Source organism: Pterocles gutturalis, unplaced genomic scaffold (assembly GCF_000699245.1).
Source record: "Pterocles gutturalis isolate BGI_N339 unplaced genomic scaffold, ASM69924v1 scaffold37192, whole genome shotgun sequence".
Classification (NCBI taxonomy): domain Eukaryota; kingdom Metazoa; phylum Chordata; class Aves; order Pterocliformes; family Pteroclidae; genus Pterocles; species Pterocles gutturalis.
In genome coordinates, this window is record NW_010111853.1 from 73,640 (window position 1) to 90,142 (window position 16,503).

At 42.7% G+C, this 16,503-nt stretch overlaps 1 protein-coding gene across 1 annotated transcript in view; it reads right to left on the reverse strand.

Moving 5' to 3' along the window:
- SH3RF3 (SH3 domain containing ring finger 3) overlaps window positions 1–16,120 on the reverse strand; it is a gene marked incomplete at its 5' end in the record, with an annotated part of 80,477 nt that extends 64,357 nt beyond the window's left edge. The window contains 2 exons of the mRNA XM_010073847.1: window positions 8,756–8,851; window positions 15,845–16,120. Coding sequence (XP_010072149.1) covers window positions 8,756–8,851; window positions 15,845–16,120 — 372 coding nt within the window. The remainder of the gene's footprint in view (window positions 1–8,755; window positions 8,852–15,844) is intronic.
- Between the last annotated feature and the right edge of the window lie 383 nt (window positions 16,121–16,503).

A 16,503-nucleotide genomic window follows, 5' to 3' on the forward strand; every position in this document is an offset into this window, starting at 1 on the left:
AAAGGAAAAAGATCTCAGGAATTCAGCACTGCTGAAGCAACCTTTAGAAGCTGTCAGAGGTGACCAATGTCTGGAAAAGACAAAAGCTCTGTTCTCGTGCCTCCTCTGGAGAGAGCAGATTACTGATGATGTGCTCTAGAGCCGCCCCAGGGCCCTGGCATACGCTCAACAGGGAATGATAATTTCTAGCTCTCGGAAACCTGCGCTGTAGCTGAAACATTTCACTCCAATGGTTGCGTGTTATGAGGTTGCTGAGCATTGCTGGAAAGTCCAAAATGTTTGTTGTCAATCACAGAGGCAAATGCTATCCCTAAGTAACGTGCTATCTATTTAGTTGGTCCTTCTGAGGAGATACAAGGCCAAAGAGACCGATGCTTTACCTGAGGCATTTTTCCCCTTGAAACATCGCAGGACTGCATGAGCGTCTACTTTTTTGTCTGGAAGAGACTTCCTCTACACCCGTGGCAGGCCTTAGCTATCCCAGGAGCAGAATAAGGAAGTAATGGGTAGTAAAGAGTGCACCTAAGCTTCCACAAATTTGCTTTACCTGTGTCTAAGTGCTGCCAAAAGTTATTCATTCCGGGCACATTGTTGCTTCTGAAAGATACAGAAGTTTTAAGGTTCCCTAGCAAAATCAGAACAAACATTGATAGGTATATGACAGACAGGTACTTTGGAAATTGATAAATATTGCCTACAGCATCAAAGAACTGACTTGAACGTAGATAATCTTTGCTGATGAAATGGCAGGTTTTATGTGCAATGAGCATTGTGAATCTGCACTCACACCATGCAGAGCACAGACTCGCAGCCTGAGCAACCACAGAAGACAAGGAGCAGTTCCCCCTCCTTTAGGATGGAGCTGGCAGCCCTGCCTTCCCCTTCTAATTGATGAAGAGAAACAGGCTCTTGTATAAGGAGGCTCATCTGACACGTCTCCGTTAAGCAGCAATGCCTGTTTCTCTCCCGATGAGCACCTGATTGTCTCTCTCAATGGTAAGGGGGAATCCAGACAACTAACTAGCTCAGGTGTAGAGGTCTATCTGCCATTGGTCAGATGAACTCTACCAAGAGACCTGCAAGGTCTCACAAAGGGTTTGGAAGAGTATTTCCCAGTTCAAAAGTGCTACTGGGGGCAGAATTGCCGCTGTTGTTGTTACTGCTTCTTGGTGTGACTCGCAAATATGACTGCACTTCAGCAGATGTCTCTTCACTTGCCATCTAACTGAAAATTTAGAAGTTTAAAAGAGAGAGTTGGAAAAAGGATGAAAGGACAGTAAAGATAAAGGAAACACTAAAATGAAAGAAAATATCAAGCAAGATGCAACAGTTTGTGAAGACGTTTTGCTCTCTTTGTCCAGGGAAGTTGGGAGTCATCACATCAGCTTTGAGGCAGAAACCAAAACTCATCATAGAAATAACAGAAATGAGACAGAATTGCACCCAGGACCAGAAAACATGTATTCAAGCAGAAGTATAGTTCAGGAGAGTTGGAGGTACAGCGAAAGGCTGATGTGCTGATAGCAGGGGGAGGTGGCAGCACACGCAAAACACAGCAGGCAAGACCCCAGTCAGTTTGCACTGGGAAGGATGACAAACAGGATTTTGCAGTGGAAGTGCTAGAAATCCTTGAGTGGACTGCGGCTAGAGATCAAAGTCTTGTTATCAGGTCAAGAGCAGAAGTCAGTCCATCTTACTTAGGTACCTAACTTGCGCTTCAGTTTTTGACACCTAGGAGGCAGTGTCTCAAGAATGCACCGTATAGGTATGAAAATGATATATATGCTTTTGAAAGACTCATTAAATGGGCATATTTGAAAAGTTAGTGTGCTTAAGTTGGCTAGGCTGTGAAAATTCTATAAATAACCCTAGAGAGCTACTTTTACATAATAAAATCTAGGAAATTCAGATGTTACTCATCATGGGGGGTGGGCGGAGAAAATATTCCTGAACGTGACAGCTGGTCAATTTCTGGTTCAACAGTCCCTGAAACCGTAAGAGGCAAAAACAATTTGGATGTGGTTTTGATTAATAGAAATGTTGGTCATAACATATAAATACAAATAACTTAATTATGAGTTCATTCGTGTGAAAGTAGGCAGGAGGACAAGCAAGAAAAGACCTGTAACTAAAACTGTCAATTCCCAAAAGGCAAATTTTCACAACCTACGGCTATGTCTAAATTTATGTCCTGGGTCTCACTGTGGCTCACCACAGGTCTCATGATTGTCTGGGCTGGAGGGTGACTCAGACGTGGCAGCACTCCCACCTATCCCTGTATGCAGGCTTCCCCGCTGTGGTGCTCATCCAAAATGAACTTTGGAGGAACGCACTCCCCAACACAGAAACCAGAAAGCAATCTTGCATTGACTTGTCCAGACATAGCCTGAGGGGAGAGGGTAATTAGAAAAGGTCTATGGAGCTGAGGAGCTCAGATAATCTGACATAGGGGAAACCTGGCACTTAGGTCAAAAGGTGACAATGCAGCTCAATTTTGTATCCTGAAGAAGGAGGAAAGTCTTATAGAACCTGCCTGAATGACGGCCCCATGAAAGATGCTAGAAATCAACAGAAAACCTGAAAGAAATTACTCAAAATTTAAAAAAAAATATTTTTTTTTTGCCCAACGTCATGCTAGTTTACATTTTATGTAGGAAATTAAATAAAAAAGCAAAAGGTTCTTTATTTATATAAGCAAAAGGGAAAATAAGAAATTGAGCTGTTATGCAGAAACTATGGGCCACAGATTAAAATAATATGTATACATATAATATACACATATAAAATTGAATATTATTATCTATTATAATATATTGTACATTTAATCTTCTTTTCCCTTCTGACTGCTAACACTCTTAGTTTTCTCAACTGACATCATAGTTATTTGTAGTTCTTTAAATTATTTTACTTTGTATGTGTCTAACAGTACTTTAAATCAATAAGTTTTATTCATGGATTGGTGTGAAAGTAGTAGTAGGTGTATAGGTTCTTACTGATGTCCCTCTTGCAGCCCACAACACAAATTCTGCATCTTTTAGTTTGAATGTTTAACATGGGAACAGTATTTTGTACTCCATTCATGTAGAAATCTGATACCAAAAAGTATCTTTGAACTATATTCTACACAAGAGGAAAACAAATAGGATCAACTTTTTAGAAACTATGAAGGTGCGGGAATGAACGTCTCAAAACAATGCAATTACAAAATTTGAAAATGCATATCAATAAAGCTTTTCAACAGAAATTAGCTGAACACCTCTTAGAGCTTACATTATTGTCAGCTTTACAAGGTTCTTATTCCATCTTTATCTGACACACAAAAGGAGAGAGAACAGAAGAAAGATCAGTTCTGATGTTAATGGGTATAACACTCATTAGTGTTACACGTACTTACTACTGGGATGAATTTGCTCCTCGGAGATTTTGTAAGTCAGCTTTTCTAAAATCATCTACATTAGTTTCCTTCTACCCACCTTTCAAAAGCCTCCATTTTTATTAGCTTTAAATGATACTAGCAAGGCTAAAATGAACCATTTTGACAGTCCTTAAAAACAGAGATTGCATGTTCTTTTAGGAAAGGGCACAAAAAAACCCTATACTATCTAATGACTGTCTAATGCTCCTTTTTTTGGAAGGATTTCATAAAGGATACTCTGAAAGGTGCAGAGCACGCTGCCACAGAAACCACACATATATAAATGACGGGTCAGACACCAAGGCTGAACTCATTATGAGAGTCCCATAGGAACCCATCTGTCCTGCAGCTGAAGGGAGAAACCAAACAGATTGAAGAGAAAGAAAACATAAACAAGAAGTGGACAGGGCAACAACTTGTTTTTGTTGCGTTGAAAACAGACAAAGCATCTATTAGAGCTAGAAATACACACACGCACACATCTGAGTTTTCAAGAATGTAACTGCGATGACTGTCATTGGGGACACCAGGATATCTGGAAATAGCTCAAATGGGCATCTACATACAGACAAAAAAAGTACAAAATCTGCCATCCAGACTGAATGCCAGGCTAGGGGCCACACCACCAGGAAAATGATGAAGAATCCCAAAGCCAAGCAGGTCTATATAGGCTGGGCTATGGGAAAGACTTTGCTCTCTTCAGGGTGGTTCCCTGCATCTCCTCCTGGAAACCTCCAAGTCTTCAGATTAACTGAACACTCTCACGCAGACACACACGTCCTAAACTCTCAACCATTTGCAGTCATCTGCAGGCTAACTAAAGGTTATCCCCAGCAAAGCACATAGTTATACAGTGAAGGACAAATTCTACTGGGAAGATAGGTCTTTGTGACACTACTCAATGACCACAGCTCAGGTTCCCCTGTATAGGTTAAGCTATTTTAGGATGACTGGTAGATCCAGTGGTACAGCACAAAATCATTAAATGTGGTGCTCTGCTCTGCAAAGCTAATTTTGGAATGAAAAATAATTGTTTTCTTTAAGAAAGGCATTTGGCTTTGGATTTTTTTTTTCTTTTGGCTGAACTCTTTTGAAGCGCTGACTTAGAAGTATTTTTTTCTCCTGGGTCTCTGAGGAGTCTTGTGGATCTATGCTGCAGGGCACTGAAACCATCAGCTCTGCCCATTCTCTTCCTTCCTCTTTCTCCTAGACCTCCTTTCCACCTTTTTCTCTTTTTGACTGTGAAGAACAGGAGAAGATCCCCTTTACCCTGCTTCACTGCTCTGTAAAAAGAATTTTAAAACTCCTAGTATTACTTAATCACAGCTTTCAGTGCCCCTGCTGCCATAAAACATTATAACAATGGGCTGGCACTTCATCAATTGTAATTTGCTGATATTACAGTCACAGTAGCGTTCGACATAATTGCCTTGCTCTACCACTGACTCGAAAGGCTTCTTGATCTCGGTCAATACTCCTTTGCAATGGGGGCTGCAGTCAGAAATTATGGTCTCACAGCTCAGCTTTTTGAATTTCCAGTTCCTGCCCATCTGAGCAGGATGCATCGCTCCAAATACTTGGCACACCATTGCTCTCAAATGTCATTCCCAGGCACTTAAATCTATTAGGACACACGTTATTCTTCATTATTCTCAATTTTACAGAGAGCAACACAACACTTACAACTTCCAAATAGAGATAATAACAGCAGTTATGAAGAACGAAGGAGCTAGCTTGAAGACAGTAAAATAAAATATAGTTAGGACTTTGAATTCATTACAGGTCCCAAACTCTTCCCAGCAAGAATATGACTCCAAACCATAGGGATTATTAATAAGATATTTATTTCAGGACAGAAGGCACCTTGAGAATCAATTTGATTATGTTGTGTTTTTCTGTATACAAATTAAAACATAAATTATCAGCCCAAATGACTTCTATGGGAGGCGAAGGACAGCAACAAAACAAGAAAAAAAAAAAAAACACAACAGTGCAAACTCTCCCTCACAGAACATATTGTGTGTGATTCATTCTGTAAAAGTCACCATTGTGAACTGCAAATATTTATTCCTTATAAAATTGTAGCTTCTCTGAGGTTGGGACAGAGTTGGCACTACAGAGCAGGAAAAAGCCTCTCTGCAGAGAGCTGTCAGACACAGCAGGCACACAAGCACCCTTGCTGGACGCTTGTAGGGAATAAAGCATAAAATCCATGCCATGTTACAGTTAGATGGCTATCCGGACAACCCCACGCAATGCCGAGACACAGACTTTCCAGAACGCTACAGGGAGCAGATATATATTGATGTCTTTGGCTACTTTTCTGTGCCACTGCTTTGTGACACCACAGTCCGGCTCTAAAAGCTGCCTTCCCAGGCTTCCCTTATAGAAGTGGATCACTCTCAAACTCAGTAAGCACAGTGTGGAAACAAGACGAAGGAGCCTAGGGAGATGTTGCAGGCTTTTAAGTGAGCCAGCTGACAAGCCCAAGTGCTGGGAGGCCAGTAGGGTCCTGATGAAGAATTTGCTGATCACCCAGCGGGGCTGCGGTACATCCCTCCTTCCCACCTCTCTGCGGCTTATGCCTGCAAACGCTCTGTAACAGAGCACTTGCAAAAGCCTTTATGGAAAGCATCCATGTGAGGGGTACGGCAGCACATTGCCAGGACATGAGGAGTAATGGTTTCAAGCTGAAAGAGGGTAGATTTAGATGAGATATTAGGAAGAAATTTTTTACTGTAAGGGTGGTGAGGCACTGGAACAGGTTGCCCAGAGAAGCTGTGGATGCCCCATCCCTGGAGGTGTTCAAGGCCAGGCTGGATGAGGCTTTGAGCAACCTGGGCTAGTGGGAGGTGTCCCTGCCCACGGCATGGGGGTTGGAACTCTATGATCTTTAAGGTCCCTTCCACAGTCTCACCAAAGGGGTGCCATAACAAGGATTATATCCTCTGTTTGTAGCTCTGGCATGCTCAGCTCTAAGATCCTTGAAGTGACTGGCTAGTTTTTTAATGTTCTGGCTTGTGTAGCAAGTGCAAGAGCTCTTGCTTGGGCATGGGAGCAGCTGGGGACAGTAGACCCTGCCACTAGAGATGGGCTCTGGGGCAGAATTTACTCCATCCAAAGTGCAGGCTGTGCGAAATCCCATGCGCTTTGGCCGATCAGCTCACACAAGTGAAAGGCTACCATGAGAGTTAAGCTTTGCTTATTCTGCACATTTTGCCAAGATTTTCAAAACCACTTAATGGACTTGGACAGACTCAAGGAGTGTTTTTACATTCAAGCACTACTTGTTTAATGGATTTATTTTATAAACATTGGCACTGAGATTTTCAAAACTTCTTTGGGATTTGGTCTGCTGATTCCTCTTAATTTTTAACATAAAGCAACATTTGAAGCTGGCAACAGCAACATAATTTTATAACTCCAATAGTTGCATAAGCTCATCTTATATTCAAAACAAGGCCTCCATCCACCAGGACATGGATGAAATAGGTGGTCGATGTTTCTTTCTGGAAAAGCACTTCCCTTTGGCTTTACAAACTGTGGCACAAACATGCCTATGTCACTCAAGTGTCTCATTTGAAAAGGCCTTTCAAGCCACCAGATTTCAAATTTATACAGATAAATTATGTGTGTGCATTTATATACACATAAGTGTATACATGCATAAATGTATATAGTTGTATTTTATATATGTGTGTGTCTGTGTATGAATGTATATGCACATACACATTCCTATGTGCATTCCTCTCCCCTGGTACTGGCTGCCTGGCTGTTTACACCTCTTTAGAAGCTCCCAGCATTGCTGTTCTAACTCGGCACAGCACTGCCTCCTGCTCCTCCACGGCCACCCAGGACATGCTAGTGTCTGGGGAACAGTATTTAAGAACAGACACCCAGGTGTAGGAAAGGGATCAGGATGCTGTATGGTGTGTAGGCAGTGCAAGCACTTACAGCCTGCAGAAGAAACTGGAGCTGGGGAAAGATGGTGGTGTGTAACGGTGGCTGGCTGTGCAGAGGTCCCCAGTTCACTCTTTGTGCGTCAAAGTTCGGGACAGTAACATTGTACTCCCCCGGGACAAGAAAGAGAAAGGAAGAAGGATGAAATCTGGGAGAAACCCAGCTTTCTCATTTTACCACAACAGACTGAAAATGTCTTATGCATTCAGAATAGAAGAAAACTAGTCATTAACTTATGCAAGGCATCTGGTTTCCCAATAACAGCTCCTACACATTCTGGTTGTAATATTATTGTTCTTGTCAACTGTGGGAATGCAATGTATATTAATGATGGTTTATTCCAAATTGGTCATTGTCGGAGTTAATAATTAGGTAGTCAGGCACTAATTATCTCTATTTTGTCTCAATTCATTAACTAAGAAATCTGGAGAAGTAATTTCAGAGGCAGGCATCAGAGCCGCACACAGTAGTGCGGGCTCCGCTGTGGGCACAAGAGACACTTCACTCTGGAGAGCAGCATCAGCCTACGCCTGGGAGCAGAGTCAGGGCAATACTGCTCCCAGTACTGGGTGCAGAGTGGCAGCATCTCGAAAAAATACATACATGTGTGATGCCCATCTGTTCTTTGCACTCCTGGTTCGCTCATGAAGGAGGACAGCTCCCCAAAGGCATCAGCTGGCACCTGGACAACAGAGCATCTCCAGCAGGGCCACCACAGGCCACCATTGCTCACTACAGTTCTTCTCCCAGGCAGCACCCAGCTGGGTGGGTATCAGAAGGAGGGCACACAGCAGTGGGAAGAGGTGGCACAAAGGGTCTGCCTGGAGGACGTGAAGTCTAAGCATTTACTCTGAAATAAAGCATCCCATGGTAATGACCACAGGAAAAGGCTCAGGAGAAGGATGGGTCCAGTGCGCAGGGAATGAGAGACCTTGGGCACACTGGTGGAGTTGCCCAAGCTCCTGCTGGGGCACGGGACACCCACAGCAACCCTCTGAAGGTTAGTGCTTTCAGGGCACATCTGAGACTGCACCACTGCTCCCCACTTGCTGGCAGCACCCACCTCTCCTCAGGTGCATGCAAGATGCCCTGACTGCAATCATCCTCCTGTACTTTCCCAGTGGAGATTACACCAGAAATGCTACATGGGAAGCATTCAACGGTAGTTCAGGGCACACATTTTGCTGGCCACTTTAAATTGAATTGAATGTATCCTCACAGCACCTTAGGGGCCAGCAAACAAAAGATTCCCTTTTCAGTTATTCTGGTATAATTTGTCCTTCTCATGTAAGAATTTTCAAGGTTATCTTGCCCTTGTGGTCAGAAAAAAACCCACAAGACATCAGGACCAGCACCCACCACCACCTGTTATGAACTTACCTCAACATAGAGGATAGGGAAAATGCCAATCTTGTCACCCAGCATTCCTTCTGCCCAGTTGTCATCTACCCTCCTGATGACTGTCAAAATTTCATCCTAAAAAGAGAGACACACAAAATATATAATCAGATTTTTTCAGTAGAAAGATGCCAGTTTTTAGCTACCCACACGACAGCTTAGGGAGAGAGTACACAGAGGAGGCCATAAGCCAGGTAAAAATGTTCCCTGAATCCTGGGTCAGCAGCATCCTTGGCCCAACCTCCCACCCCAGCATCCCAGCCAAAGTGCATTGAAGTGCCATGCAGACCGGTGCCGCTCATGCCAGCTCCCCGCAGCTCCAAGGGCCTGGGGCACAGCAGGTGGGACTACATAACTCCTGACTTCATTGCAGGGACAGGAAGAACATTTGACCCAAGAGGTCCCCTCTCATACAAAAGAGAAAACTCTCTAGCATGAAGCTGTCCCTGTGCATCCAAGAGCCCATTGTGGTGCTTGGCTGCTCCAGAAGACAATTCAAAGAGAAGCACCAGTAGAGCACAGGTAGTCCTGGAAACACTTCCAGCAAGAAGCATAAGTTATAGCACGAGGTGCTCAGCAAGTAGCTGACACTGCTGATGCACTGAATGTCAGTTTTCCTTTTTTTAAAAAAAAAATATTAGGAGGTAAAAGTGCAAAGCAGGTAAAAAGCCAAGGATAACGTAATAAAAACAAGCTGCAGATCAGCTTCAGATTAGATACAAGTTTGTTTTCTAAAACCAATGGTATTTTAATATTATATTTAATCTAGGGGATCTTACAAAAATTTCAGCTGATGATGAACTTTTTTGTGATTATAAAACAGAGATTAAGCAAAGTGGAAGTAAGAGTCTTATTGCTTGAAATTTCTTTTGATGGAGTTGCAACCTAGAACATACCAGTCATTACAAAAGCTCAGGTAACTAGAACCAAATCCTGAGTTTGAGCTGCTAAATTTGTCAATGGATTTCTGCTACCACGTCTGTATGCTGGGGTTGTCATACGAAATGTGACCTTGAGCCAGCACTGCTTGCTACAAAGACTGCGGAAGGTAGCCCTTTCTGCAGGGCACTGTCCCTGCCCTCCCTTTTATCCTGACCCATAGGCTCTCCATCAGCTCCTCACCCATCCCCAGGCGCAGCTCCATGCACTCCAGCTGGGCACTGACATAGAGGGCAATGACCCCTCCTTGTCTCCCCTGCCCGTCTTTCCTAAAGAGCCTGTATCCTTCCATTCCAACACTCTGGTTGTAGGAACCATCCCACCAAAATTTCCGTGATGCCAATAAGATCATAGCCCTGCAGGTATGTGCACGTCTCTAACTCCTCTTGTTTGTTCCCCATGCTACGTGCATAGAGGCACTGAAGTTGGCCCCGATGAAGCTGACTGACTGGCTGGAATTCCGTTGTGCTGCTCTGCAGGTGCTCTCCTGTTGACCTGTGATCCTTCTCCAGGCTCTGGGCATCTATTGCTGGCACTGGCGCATAGAAAAAACCCCACAAATTCCTGATCCAGGATGTTCAAACTGTGAATTTACGTTGATAGGAAATGACCAGAAGAGTGATATGATGTACTTTGCAGTTTTTGAGCATGTGTGTTTTGTACACGTGCACTTTGAAATAGTTTAAATGTTTTCTTTGAATTATTCATCTGAATGATCCATTAAGAGAAAGCTCAGACAAACAGCCACAGACTGAGTCCATCAGCTATTTATTACAGCTGAAAGGATGCAAAAAGAATTTGTGCATTTAATTTCCTGAAGAAACAGACAGCATTCCCTTCCAAAGCCCTGTCTGCATGGACCATTTTTGATCCATGTACAGAGCTGACAGTAATATGTCTCTACAAAGTTTCCACATCCTCTTTAAAAAATCCAATTATCATAAGTTTAAAGCTTAGGTAAAGGAGGTAAATGAGGAAAATAAAAGACTGCATTGCTTCAAGAACCTGCTATGGGTGTTCCTACTTTCTGTATTTGTTCAGTTATTTTCTTAAGACTTTTTAAAAACCCAAAGTGACGGTCTACATTTTCACTATGTGTTTATGTATACATACATAACCTTATGTGTGTATATGCATACATATGCGTATGCATGTGTAAGTGTATGTGTGTATATATGTATGCACATATAAGATAAGAAACTATGAAAAAAACTTGAAAAGTACTCAGCTAGATTTGGTTAGAGCACTGTGCAATCTCCAACCTGGGAGCAGGGTGGACAGGCGCCTGGCAGGAAAGGTTTATCCTACATTGATCCTGCTCAAGGATGGCAAAGGGAATGGGTAACCTTTGAAGATCTCTTCCCACTTTACTTTTTATGGACCTATGAAATCTGTAAGCATTTCCATACACTGACCTTAGTTCGGCTCTGCAGTCTGACGAATGTGGTCATATATGAGAAAATCAGCTGCACATCCTGAGATATGCTGACATTCAAAATGTGTATCTTTGGGGGAGAGCAAAGTGCAAATCCTTGAGAATGCTTTCCATTACAGAATTTATTTTCAGAAGGGTGTTGAAAGCCTCCAGGAATTACAGTAAATCCCCAAAACATCTTTTGAAATTCTTTATTAATAGAAAGTTTCTTGGAATTCACAGGCCACAACATCGTTCTATACACTGGGCTGTATAGAAGCTGGTGAAAGCTTCAACATGAACTATTTCAGTACCTTAAATTAGTTGGATAGCTGTGCTACTTATAAATTCCTAGAAAGGTTCCCAAAAGGATCATGAATAGCAAAGAGCCACAGATCTCTTGGCATACCCCTTCAACTTTCTGAACTTCACTATTTCCCATGTACTAAATTGATTTCCAGGCAGCATAAAGAACTCCAAGGCTCAAATCTCATTTCAAAAGCCACTGTAGTTTGACAAAGACACCTCGTGCTCTTTTTTGTGCCTGTTGCTAAAGTCTCTAATTATTTGCTCTCTCCTACTTGCTCATCTCTCTCTCTATTCATCAGGACTGGCAAGCCTTGTGACAGGCACATGAGACTGGCAGTTCCAGTTTGTAACCATTATCAGAAAGTAAGTCAAAGATAAATCACTTAAAAAGCAATCTGATTGACAGAGAAATGAACCCTTTTGCAGAGAAAACAGCACAAAATTGTGTCCAATAACAGTCATGATTCACAGCCTGATTTTTACTCTAGTCATTAACAGCCATTAACGAAGCAATACAAAGCAGATGTGCCTGCTATTCTGCAGAGATAACAACTCCATCTACAGCACTGGGGAGATCTCAGTGATGGCAGGATGGCACTGTGTAGTGCTTGGTGTGCCTACTGCCCACACTTGCCAGCTGGCATAAGAATCCCCATCGCCAGCTACTGCCGGGACAGTCCCTCTGAGAACAGCAAAAGCTGCTGGAACTGAGCGTTAAGGGGCTCGGATGCAGTGCTGAAGCCTGGAACCAGTATCAGACGTGACAGCTCCAAGATCAGCACAGCATTTGTTAAATACTGCTGTGGGCTGGGAACAAAAGTGTTGGAAAATGGAGGCAGTAGCTGGTGTGATTAAAAATGTGATGACCAACAAAGCACGAGAAACCTTGACAGGTTTGAGACTCATCTACCACTGAGCCTTCAAAGGAACACACGAACTCATGCATGCAAAGGGTGGTCCAACACCAAAACGAAACTATGGGCTGAATTTGGACTCAAAGCCTGGAGTAACTACACAAACAGACAATAATGCAATTACTCCAGATTTGCACCACTGTAGCTGAGAGCAGAGGCCTCTTGTGAATGGCTTGTACCAGAGAGCATGTAGCCCAAGGGAGGGTGGGTTATTTTTCAAAACAGAGACAGCAGGAGTCCAGACTCATAGGGGGGTATCACATAAGGAGACATTAGAAAGCTGAGTTAAATGAGTGTATCCCAAGGGCACACAATGAGACTCTGTAGGCCACACACTGATTGCAACCACACTAGTGATCATCAGGACTTGACACTTCTGAAGCTGCTGGAGTTTGTCTGGTGCAAAGCTGAATCAAGGCTGGAACCTGTCATTACAGAGAGCAAAGTAATCGCTAACTGACTGATTTGGCTGATCACTGTTAAACACTGAGGAAAAATACGTTAAGTTGCAGATCTGGGATGTTTCGTCCTCTTGTAGTCACTGCAGAGGAGGGAACAGTGGTGGGACCCCATATCTGTACATAAAGCTACTTTGGGAGGAGGCATTAGGGGAAGCAGTCTGTGTGGCATAAGGCAATGACAGGTTGTAGCTTTGTTTGTTGCACTGGATACTCAAAACAGAGGTTTCTCTCCAGTTTCATACTTAACACACGCAAAAGTACTGTTTGATTTATTTTTGGCCTTTTATCTGGAGAGCATTGTGTCTACAGGAGATGAAAATGGGCAAATGGCAGAAGCCCTCTGCAGCACTGCTCATGAAGATCAGCATAAAGCAGACTTCATTTCCTTGCAATCCACCTCTGGAACAACAGGACATTTTAATTTAAAAAAACCCCCAAACCTAGCAAGAGGAAAACCCAGATATCCTTCCTTTCTTTTCTATTACAGCACTGACATATATTCTGACTGCATCGTAACAAAGGGGTTGGGAAAAAAGCTAAGTCCAGTGAAAGAGCAACAAAATATAAGTTTTATAAGTAAAATACAATTACAAATGACTGGTAGTGCTAAATGAGCTGTAGGACACAAATGGGTTATACTAGTTTGTATAAAAAGTATGCCAATGCAACTTTTCTACCTGAGGAAAGAACAAACAGCGTAAACGAAACTGAGATCTGGCCCAGCATCTTCAGACGCAAACTAAGACATTCAAATGATGAATATTGCTCCGAGTGACAAATCACATCTACAGCAACGCAGTGCTCATGACTCTGTGCAAAGGAACTGACTGCATCAGCAGATGATCTAAAATCTGGGCTAAACAGGAACCTTCATCAGCACAGGTGACAGCTAAAATTAGCATTGAGAAAACTGATGAAAACATGATGGTAAAGTCCCGAGATGAAAAATAGATTATTCACTGTCAAGGAGAACAACAGGCAAGACATAAAAACAGTTACGAGGTGACAGTGCGTGCAGTGGAAGGAGCTAAAGAAGAAAATAGCAGTAGAAGAGAAACCAGTCCCCCTTGGGGAAAACACAGTTATCAGGGATAAAAGGATGCAGACAGTAATGGGAGGGGTGAAAAAAAGGAGAATTGAGGGACTGAGAGTAGTGCTATACAGCAGAAAGAAACACTCCACGGGAGAATGACATTGGACAGCCAAGAAAATGAGAACTATCAGTATACAGTTATTGCAAAGGAGGTACACTAATATATGGCACCAAATAAATCAAATACAAACGCGTCCAGGAAATAATCTGCTCTAACAAAAAAGACCACAACTGCCTGTCATACCTATTAAGTTTCTTAGACTGAGAAAGCAATGAATAAGAGGACAAAGAGGATTGCTTCTCAGAGAACTCACCGTTGTACTTCTGGGCAAGCAGCAAGGAAAACAACATGCCAGCAAATATACATTTACCGATAGGATCTCGAAAGTAACTTCTGGCTAACTTTCTGTTAGTGCATAGCTGCTGCTTCTCAGTAAGCAGCCCACTTCCTTGCAGAGATTCACAGCTCCAGGGAGTTTGGGTAGCCATAGGGTTTGCAGTGTTTGCAATCAAACACTTTGCTTACTATGGAGCAAAAGTGCTTACAAATTTTTGTTAAACAAATACGAGAAAGTATACATCCTAGGAAACTGCGTTCTGCCGAGAAATGTTGCACGAGTAAAAAAGACGTTACATTCAGCAAGAAAATTATATGCTGCAAATAATTCATTCAGCTATAATAAGTAGCCTCAAAGGAGGAGGTCAGTAAAATCCTGGTGAAGGATATTTTTATCATCTATTTCATATTCATTTCCAGCATAACTGTTATTACTTTATGTGACACTATAACAACCACAGACAGATGAAATAAAACAGAAAATGACAATGAACAGGTTCTCCATGGCATTCAGTGCCATAAATTAACATCAAGGGATATGCTTCATTTTACCGTGGGTTTCTTGATATCCATGAAGCCCATCTAAGGTCAACACAAATTGTGAGGGAGGGTAGAGTGAGACAGAAAGCAGGTGGTGAGGTGGGGGAGAAAGGTAAAATGTGACATTTTAAATCCAAAGGAAATTACAATATCTCAGTTTTCTCTCATTGCAAATGGAATTTATTAAACATTTTGGCTTTAAGAAAACAAAGACTGTTTTTTAAATGTCTGCTTTTTAATGTCTTTATGTTCTTAGAATAGGAAATACTGTGATATATGATGATGGTGTATTTCAACTGCTAATTGCTATATGGTACGATGCAATATACGTTTTGAAGCTGAATGGCATTTTATAACACCGGAACATCTGATTCAATAAGGAACATTAAAAGACACTTTTCCATTAGATTTTTTTTCTGAAATTGAATCGTTCTTGCAGAACATTTCAATGAAGATTAAATGTATGCTTTTTAGACAGGAAAATGTTTTCAGAAAGTGTGTAGCCAGTTGTTGAGATTGGCTTTATTCCAATCTTGCTGTACATGGCAAGATCTGTCTCACTGACTTCTCCTTCAGACAAAACAGCAACAATTTCCCAACAATGCTAACACCGGGCTTGCCCTGATAGGAAGCTTTACACCCACCCAGTCCCGGAGTACAGCTGGTGCATGGCACATTGCAGGGCCACCAAGCAGGCTTTGCTTCCGCAGGGAGGAGGATTTACAGGTCAGGGGAAGCCAATGTCCTTCAGCACATTAGATGACAGGATGTCCCACTTAATAAAGGAAATTCAGCTCTGTCAGCCTGTCCCCACTGGGCTGTCTGAGCTCAAGGACTTGAACTTTCTCATACCAGAAACCATCTGAAAGAAACAAATGGAGTGCAGGGTGCAGGGGGCCTGGGGCCTCTGGGCAGAGCTGCCCAGGGGGGACAGGCAGATGTCCCACCAGCCCCAGCACCACTGTTCTCCAGGCTCAGCTCTCAGCACTTCATGCACCCCATCCATCCCTATGGAAGTAGCTTTCCAAACTTTTTAAGAAAAAAACCCCACCCTATTCCCCTACCTTGGTGAAGGTCAGGCAGTCCTTGTCTTGATCTTTATCTTTTATTTCAAAGTCGTAAAGTGCTTTGCCCTGAGGTGGAGCTTGCGGGAGGGGCTTGATACACTGGATGTAGCTGGCAGGGAAGAAGCCGTGGTTCCCATTGAGCTCCCCATGGTACCAATTCTCGTCCACCTTCCGCCGCAGTATGATGATGTCCCCCTTGTTAAACTTGAGGTCACCAGGCTCTTTTCCCTCATATGCGTAGAGAGCTTTGCCATAGGGAAGCTGAGAAACACTCTGGAGAAACAAAATATGTGACACCTTTAAGCAAACTCGAGCCAGCACCAGTTTCCTTCTTAAAGTCAGTTTCAGCTAGAAGCAAACTGATCATCCATGACCAAACAACTCCCGATGACTGCAGCTGACAGCTACATAACACTATACCCTGGATCATACAGGAAAACTAGGATGCACATGAAGGTAAGAGCGAGAAGGTAGGGTGTTACATCAGAGGAGGCACTACAGTTCTCTTGAAGCTCAACTGAAACCCCTGGTACCTCTTACACCATCAAGCAGCATCTGTTATTTTGCAAAATATCCTATGTAAGCAGGACTATGTGTTTAAACAAGTAAAACTTGACATGTCTAAAGGTAAAATATTAGACATGTTGACCTTCAGG